General features: G+C 31.6%; 2 protein-coding genes across 3 annotated transcripts; one reads left to right on the forward strand and one right to left on the reverse strand.

Moving 5' to 3' along the window:
• The first annotated feature begins 166 nt into the window (after positions 1–166).
• Fcp1 (RNA polymerase II subunit A C-terminal domain phosphatase Fcp1) lies at positions 167–4,120 on the forward strand. Of its 2 annotated transcripts, none has more exons than XM_011639782.3 (7): positions 167–617; positions 781–1,084; positions 1,202–1,446; positions 1,516–2,284; positions 2,354–2,521; positions 2,624–2,891; positions 3,310–4,120. In XM_011639782.3, exons 1-7 carry the CDS (start codon positions 385–387, stop codon positions 3,597–3,599), a joined length of 2,277 nt encoding a protein of 758 aa, XP_011638084.2. In that variant the 5' UTR covers positions 167–384; the 3' UTR covers positions 3,600–4,120. The 2 variants fall into 2 exon arrangements, with proteins under 2 accessions (XP_011638084.2, XP_011638085.2); XM_011639783.2 differs by having other exon boundaries at positions 476–617; positions 773–1,084.
• Positions 4,121–4,124: 4 nt separating this feature from the next.
• mRpS17 (mitochondrial ribosomal protein S17) lies at positions 4,125–6,725 on the reverse strand. Its single transcript, XM_011639780.3, has 5 exons — positions 6,261–6,725; positions 4,841–4,966; positions 4,639–4,755; positions 4,443–4,519; positions 4,125–4,352 (listed from the first exon to the last, which is right to left on the reverse strand). The coding sequence occupies exons 2-5, from the start codon at positions 4,964–4,966 to the stop codon at positions 4,190–4,192; spliced, it is 483 nt and encodes a 160-aa protein (XP_011638082.2). The 5' UTR covers positions 6,261–6,725; the 3' UTR covers positions 4,125–4,189.
• Positions 6,726–9,132: the final 2,407 nt, after the last annotated feature.

The following is a 9,132-nucleotide window of genomic DNA, read 5'->3' on the forward strand; positions in this document are numbered from 1 at the left end:
TAATATTTTGTAATAAATAATAAAAATTAAAAAGTAAGGAAAATAATGAAATAATATTAAGTATATAAATAATACATTAAATAATTAATATTAATAAATAATAATGAGTCTCACCTGGCGCCCAGGCACATTCTTGTTATGCGTTCCGAAAACTATCAAAAAAAAGTGTTGCACAACTTTTTTTTATCGGATTACACAGTGAGCGCGTTCGCGTCTTTCGATCGATGTGACGTGGGTCGTGTTTACGTCCGCATTGTTTTTATCTCCCGCGCAAAAACGCAATACAGTTCTCCTGAGGGAGGTTAAGAGCGGCAGTATCCCGTCCTCGAGCTTCGTCCATTTGCGTTTATCATTGACGCTCCGAATGATCGCAAGTGTGCGATTATGGCAGCGATAGAGGTCACATTCCCATCGGACGGTCCACCCGGAAAAATTCTCAAATGGAGAGTACGCTCGGACACGATGGTCGCGGCGGGCAGAATATTGTTATTGTATCAAAACGCGACGCTGGCTGTCAACGACGACGACGTCAAAGAATCCGAGAGGAAGCTACGAGCTACGAACTTTGGTCGCGTCAAGCGACTTCTCGTCAAGGAGGGTGATGTCGTCCAGCCTGGGTATGCAGCCTTTCCATAATTTTTATTTAGAATAATTAAATAAGGATTTTATATAACAGTTATATCGCACGACAGAGAACATTTTTGAAATAGTTTTGTCTTGTGACTTATGTAAAAATGTATTTAAATTCTGTGATATCTGCATAGTCTATTAGTGTTCCAGGCAAGTGATAGCTCTGTTGGAAGGATGTACACATCCCACTGTGATGATAGATCTGTGTGCAGAATGTGGTGCTGACTTAAGGGTACAAGAAACCAGTAAAGATGGAAATGCAGTTGGAATATCACAAGCCAGTGTACCTATGGTACACAGCATACCAGAACTGAAAGTATGTCCAGAATTGGCAGAAAAAATTGGAAAGGAGGACGAACAACGTCTTTTAATGGATCGGAAACTAGTATTGCTTGTGGATCTCGATCAAACGATAGTTCATACCACAAATGACAATATTCCACCTAATTTAAAAGTATGTGAATATTACATTGATGTAAATCTCTTTTGTAAAACTAATCTCTTTTGTAAAAACTATCAGTATAGGATTTATGAGTATTGCAAAATAATCAAGTATATATTTTTTTCAAAGGATGTTTTTCATTTTCAATTATATGGACCAAACTCTCCTTGGTATCATACCAGATTAAGACCAAATACTCGGCATTTTCTCTCGGAAATGAGTCGATTGTATGAATTACATATTTGCACTTTTGGAGCAAGGATTTATGCACATACTGTAGCATCATTGTTAGATAAAGATGGAGTCCTGTTTTCCCATAGAATACTTTCTAGAGACGAATGTTTTGATCCAGCATCCAAAACCGCAAATCTCAAGTAAATTTATAAGTTAGTTTAAATTTTATTAATATTAGAGATAAAGGTAAATTACATCGTTTATTTCAGAGCTTTGTTTCCATGTGGCGATGATTTAGTATGTATTATAGATGATAGAGAAGATGTATGGCAAGGATGTGGAAACCTGGTTCAGGTCAAACCCTATAATTTTTTCCGTCACACTGGCGATATTAATGCACCACCAGGTTTGGAAAAAACCGATGCATCACGTTTGCCAGAACCGACAAATTCAAATGAATCCTGTGTAGATGATGCACAGAATAAAGATAACAAGAATGATGCATCTGAATCATCAAACGAAGATAAACAATTATTAGACAATCCCTCTGTAGAAGAAATAAGTCACGAAGATAAAAAGGATGAGAAGGCTGAAAGCGAGATAAAAGATATAAAAAATGATGAAAAAGATGAAGATACCAAAGCAAATTCTGAAGAGAATGCAGAATCTAATATTCAATCTAATGTTACAAAAGAAGATGATAAAACAAATAAGGAAGTAGAGGAAAATATATCAACTGTAGAAACAGATAAAAATAAGCAAACAGTACCAAAACAGGAAAATAATGTAATAGATGAAGATGAAGATGATTATCTATTATATTTAGAAGATATTCTTCGGAGAATTCATACAGAATTTTATGCTATGTTGGATCAAGAGAATACTCGGAAATCTTTGCGGGATATAATCCCACGAGTGCGTTCTCAAGTACTGAAAGGATTATGCTTAACTTTTAGTGGCTTGATACCCACTCATCAAAAGCTTCACCAAAGCCGCGCATACAAAGTCGCGAGAGCATTCGGAGCGGAAGTGACTCAAGTAATGAAATTATATTTATTATTTTTATATTTTATCGTATTTTTATACATGAATAACGAATTTTGTCAGGATTTAACAGAGAAAACTACGCATTTGGTCGCTATTAGAAAAGGTACGGCGAAAGCACATGCAGCTAGAAAAGACACAAACATTAAAATCGTGAATTCAGATTGGCTATGGACCTGCGCAGAACGCTGGGAGCATGTGGATGAACGCTTGTTCCCTCTTACATCACAGGTATAAATTCTATAATTTTATTTAAATAATTACTTTTATAATAATTACTGTTTTAAATATATATGCTGTCTTAACATTAATAATAAGCGTGAAGTATCGTAGGCCCGCGGATCGAGAGTACCACCACCGCATTGCAGTAGTCCTGAACGTGTCGAAGAAGTAGAAAATGATAGCGCAAACTCCTTTGCCAATTCTATCAATCCATTAATGTCATTTACTCAAGAGGAGATCGAATTTATGGATAAAGAAGTAGATGAGGATATGGAAGAGCTAGATATGATTTTTGAAGACGAGGAAGATGCGGATGATGCGGAAGAATGCGGTACGAAGATACGTCAACATACTTCCGATTCTGAGGATTCTATGAACGGTAAAGTTTATTTTTTATAATATATGACAAAATAATTTTATCTGATTATATATTTTATATACTATGTAATACACGAAATATTTATGCGATTTATTTAGTTGTTTTAGGATTAAATTTACTCATATTACTTATTTATTACTCATATTTTGCAAAAATTTTTATCAAAAGAATTTTCTACTTAAAATTCTTGGTTACGAGATAGCAAGTTCAAAAGTCAAACGTACACTTTTGACAAACTATTAATATTGAATTATTCAGAATTCATATCCAATTTTTTTATAAAATCATTTAAAATATATCCTGATTTGTCAAAATCAATAACTTCCAAATATAATTTTATATATCTATAAAAGTAATATATCTATAAAAATGATTAATAATGATCAAATGATGCTTTTCTTACGTTATGTTAATATAGATGAATTGGGTGTTTCAAAAAGAAAGAAGAGAAAAGTTTACAATGGCAATTCTGAGAAAAATTCTATGGATAAAGATGACAATCGAGACAGTGATGATGATGATGATGACAATAACGATAGTGATGACGATTTTGCTACACGTTTTAGACGAGGAGAGGAATTACCCGATGATTTAGATTTAGGCGATAATTCACAGGATTCTGTGGACGACTTCGAAGAAGATAACGAAGATGACCGAGAATGGAATGCATTGGGTGCTGCGCTTGAAAGAGAGTTCCTTTCTGAATGATTTGAATAATTATATAATAATTATTGTATGATTAACTCAGGATGTTTTGCATTATTTATAAATTTCAAGTTCGATAGTTAAAGCAGGGTTATTCATAATAAACGTTATTTGCGTACTAAAAGTTTGAAAAATATTAAAATCACTAATTTATGGAAATCGAAACTTACAATGGGAAAAAAAATGCTCTGTATATCGAACTATATCAAATTTTCAAATTTTGCACATATTTAAACATATGATGAATCATTAGCAAGAGATAAAAATAAATAATTGTTCTTTAGAAGAATAATTTATGAAACAGGCACATTGTGAATAGCTCGCATGCCATTGAACATATTTTCATGAAAGAAAAATATGTCGAAAACCAATTTTATCTTCTGTATATATAATGCTAGAGAATGAGAAATTTATTTTCTAATATTTTTAAAGCTATCACATTAACGTTGATGATCATAATTAAGCTTTTGTATTGAAATGAATGTATCAGAAAATTTGAAAATAAAAACTTGTAGAACATACAATGTAGTACATCTGTAGCATATTTCTATTGCATATTTATAATTTATATTATTATGCTTTTGAACAATGTTCTATACGATATCTGATTGCGGATCATTAGAATCTTCATAGTATTTTATTTTTTTATGAGTAAAGTCTCGTATTCCTTCTAGTCTCCCTCTTCGTGGTGCTTTTGAGTAATCAAAGGATGAATCTTCTTTGCCATATAATTTGTTCGCTTCCTCTGTATCCTCCCTATGAGGAAACATGAAATGGAATTTATTCATATTACGTTATAAATGGCTCTACAGGTAATCTTGTCTAAATTTTTAAATCTCTACATACCTATATTTGGTAGCGATAACTTCTTTTCCTGTAACTGGGTCTACTATATCGCCTAGAGGATATATCACTTCGACGACCTACGTAGATTTTAATAAGTCATTCAATAAATTTTATTCATATTTAAGTCTGATCTTCTTCTTCATATAATATTGCAATAACAATTAAACATTGTTCTTTAAGCAAAGACAATACATACCTCATGCGTGATTAGACGGGTTAATTTCTTTGGTAACGTTTTTATCAAAATTACATCACCAGTTTTACACAGTCTGTTCGGATCATTGGCATAAACGAAATCATGCTCCTTGAAGTACTATTAACACGAAAAGATATAACCTCAATTAGAAATCCAAGCAAAAATCTAAGCAAATATAGTACGATACATCATGTATACAAACCATATGAATGTGATCATCAAATGCCAATCTCGATACTTTCACTTTAGCGGCGTTTTGTTTTGATGAAGGCACACATGTTCCCAGAAAATATTGCAATGCGGTCCTGCCCGTTGCTCTCGCGGCCATCTTTAAACATATGATATATCATATCGTACAGTATTATGAATGACTTCAATCAAATTTCGATTAACTTATCAAATAATATCTGTATTTTATTAATAGTAAAGGATTATTATTTATTTTTATGTTAATACATAGAAAGAAAAATTAATCGAGTATTTTAATTAACTAAAAAACTTTGATCGACATTCTTCATTTATTATGCGGCACGTTATATCCTAGTAAACATCAAATAATAATAATATTATATCGATCAATATTATTTCCTACTCAATAATATAACTGTTATGTACATACAACATGTATTATATTATACTTATATTATTGAATGGAAAATTACAAATATTGATGTAATGACACTGTTAGCATGTTAGTTATTTTATTTATTAATATTGACTGAGATATATATGTATATATAATTATGTATATATAATTTTTACCTACATTTTAGATATTAATCATTATCCTCTTTTTCTCTTTGATGTGCAAAAATGTATCTTCCTTGTTTAAAATGATGATAGTAGATGATATAAAAGAATATAGATAAAAATAACAAAACTCTCGTTACATTAGCTAATGCATATATGCATAATGCATAATGAAGAAAGAAATATTTTAAATTAAAAAAATTAAAAACTGGAAAAGAAAAAGAAAGAAAGAGATCGAAGAATAATCCAATGTTTACGGGATTGTATTTTATCTAAAAAAGACTCAAAAAATATATCTTTATTAAAACATTATTTTTCTGAAATTTTTATTTTTCTCGTTTATCTTTTTACGTATCTTTCAATTGCATTTTTATAGTATATAATATGTGTACAATAATACAGACAAAAGTATTTATAAAAAAATCCTTTTTTGTTCTTTTATTGATATTTCTATCAAAAAGATTGATAACAAACTTTTTATTGATATTTGAAGAGAATCGCATCAGAGGAAGAGAAGAAAAGAGGAACAGTGGTGATATTGCGGTTAAAATGGTATATGTAGTATTTATAGGAATATATTGATGTATGTTAGTGCAACAAGATAGCATGTATGTTATCAAGAAAGAAAACAGCTTTCATAAAATCTGCAAAGAAATTCTGTAATAAAAAATATCGATATAATTTATATTATTTTTCTTTTACAAGCTGTATGTCTTTAACAAATTTAATTTAACGTTATTGTTAAATTTATTTGCCTGGCTTTTCTCTTTTCCTTTCTCTATCACGTATAATATAGTAAATTTATCTAATTGATCGGATTATGGATGTAGCCAGCACGTACAAGCTTGTAAGTACTAAGTAGACTCACTTACCAGTATATCCAGTATATACTATACAGTATATCCGCGAAGCTAAGGAGTTCCGAGATAATAATTAATATCCAATTACTAACACAGCAACTTTAGTTTTCCACGACGGTGGGTTTAATTAAGCGCTTCCTTCGTCAATAATGTAGCAGGTGTTGTGTTCACATGTGTATTTATAAAAGATACGAAATAAAATATTTGTTGGATCGTGTTTTACGAAGATAAAGCGATTTTCTTGACAAACTATCAATGTAATTGCCACTTTGTTACTCGTATCTGTATCTTGAGAACCACTACGCACTATCCGTGCATTATCCGCGACACATCACACGACTGCGTGAACGTACTGTAAAGTTTCCTCTAGGTTCCCATCGAAGGTAAATTACATTTAACCCTTCGATTGCTGCACGTTACATGCATAAGCTACTGAAGCGAACAGATCCATACGCTGTCTGTTAGGTAGACTTGCAACGTGATGAACTAATGCGGTTAGGAAATTATGTGATTACGTAATAGAACTTGCATGTTCGCCTTTATGCTATCGCTCTTTGATTTACAATGACATTTATATAATTCCAGTTTTAATTTCAGCAGCTCTTTCAAATAATTCAGGATTTATTCAAATGGTATATGTAAAATTTAAAAAAAAAAAGCCAATATTCTTCACATTTAAAAAAATGAAGAAAATTCAATTTAATATGCAATATTACTGAAGATTTATACATTACTACATATATAATATTATAATTATTTAAAAAATAAAATATATAATGTAAGACTATTGATGCGACAATACGTAATAGAATTTAGAGAAAAACTTGAACGGCACTTTTAACGGCTAACGCTATCAAAATAATATTTTAAAGATAATATAATTTAATTTCTTTAGTTTTTAACATAGGAATTCAAATTTATATTTTGCATTAAAGATAGATTAAAAGATATAATAAATTCTTTGAATTGACAAATTTGACTTTTTTGAACGCATGTATCAACTTCAAACTTGATACAAAGAAAAACAAAGTTGACATGCTTTAATGAAATTGAGAATGTCAATAATTTATCGAGATTTTAGTTTAGATGAGATATTCCCATTCGAGTTCGATCGAGCATTTTCCTAAAATTTAGTATACGAAAGAAATGATAAAAATGAGAGATAGTAGGGAAATATATAAATATTTGCAGTTAATTGTAACTGCATAGCATAGAAAAATATATGATTAGTATGAATGTCTCGTATATGATTAGTAGAAAGAATTTGTGAACTGATGTAGAAAGAAAAATAAAAAAATCGTAGAAAAAAATGAGGCAACTCAATCTTTATGCATCAAAGATCGAGTTTTCTAAAATACGTTACATTTATCTTTTATACATGGATTTCTTTTCGTTTTATGCAATACAGACATATACACACATATACAAAATATCTGTGCATCGCGAGGCCTGTTGTTAGTCTGTGAAATGCAAAGGAGCAAGGGAATTCACGGTTGATCTGCGAATCAGTTGATGATCGAGCCGTCAGTCATCCAGAAAATTTCATTGTCGATGGAAAAATCGTAGCTACGGTCGCACGACTTGGTCATTACTTTCCATTATTATTCGGAACTCCCGATTCTGCGAACTTGTTCGGTTTCCGATGACAAAGGCGAGACAAAATGAAACAGTGCGAGTTATTCGTACGATCGCACGAGATCGATCGTTGAAACAATGATTTCGCGTATACTTGAACGTATTGGAATATGACATATATACATATATATACATATATGAGGTATACATATATGCAAACGTAAGATACACACGTACCTATACACATACATCTGTTTGACATAGTGCACGGCAAGATATATCTAATTCGCATATTTATGAAGTCACTTCTGTCCGCTTTGTATCATGTGCGGAATACATTGCTATCTTTGCGCATCGTATTTTTTATGCAATAATAAGAAATATATTGTACATTTGTATAAGGTCTTTAGATTGAAATCGTTGTAATTGTCGACAGCAAAGGTTGTATCAAAAGACACGTGAAGTTTTCTTATGGAGTCCACGTGAATTTTAATGCGCTTACGTGTATTACGGCGGCCAATAGATCTTGCGACATTATACTCCCTTTGTTCTCTGATTAAATCACGTCTCAACATTCGGAGTTTGTTTGATGTTGCGCTTGCGTTATCCCGTTCTCAAAAACAACGTGTCGGATTTCCATATAAATACGGTCTCGCGAGTGCGGCTACGCTACGGCGGAACAACTCAACATTGTTGCACAAATAAACGCATAAATTAAACTTTTTGTTCCAATGCGCACAATCCTTGCAAACAGCGTCAGTTGACAATATTTGTCACTCCTGAAATTTTACATATGGTTTATATGAATGAAATAACGATGTCACATTAGGAAATTAGACAAAGTTTTCCAAAGTTTTATTATGCACGCGATGCAGGTATATGGAGGGATTTTCTGATATCATCCATAATGAGATTGTGATATTAATAGATCGATAGTTATATTGACAGTGGCCGACATAATGGCAAAGTAATTTTATATAATTTTAAGTGGCCATAAAATATAATTTGTATAATTATGTTATCAGTTTATGATGTTAATAGTTAGTATGTCAACCTCTACGCGCATCGCATGTCGAGTATCTCATAAAGCGATCAATAACGCAATATATTGTGTTTACATTTTATATTTATTCCATTCATATTAGAATACGTTTTATATTTGTAAAACATTGTGCTATTGTATCATGTTTATTATGTGTGTTTATCACGGTGAATATTAGATAGTGAGTACACGTGTCGATGACACGTGAATTACAAGAAAAGAAAACGCTTGTTGTGTTTGTTTTCGGCATTTCGCGGCTGATCGGCG

The sequence above is a fragment of the Pogonomyrmex barbatus genome, unplaced genomic scaffold, assembly GCF_055798465.1.
Source record: "Pogonomyrmex barbatus isolate J1 unplaced genomic scaffold, ASM5579846v1 scaffold3, whole genome shotgun sequence".
Taxonomy (NCBI): domain Eukaryota; kingdom Metazoa; phylum Arthropoda; class Insecta; order Hymenoptera; family Formicidae; genus Pogonomyrmex; species Pogonomyrmex barbatus.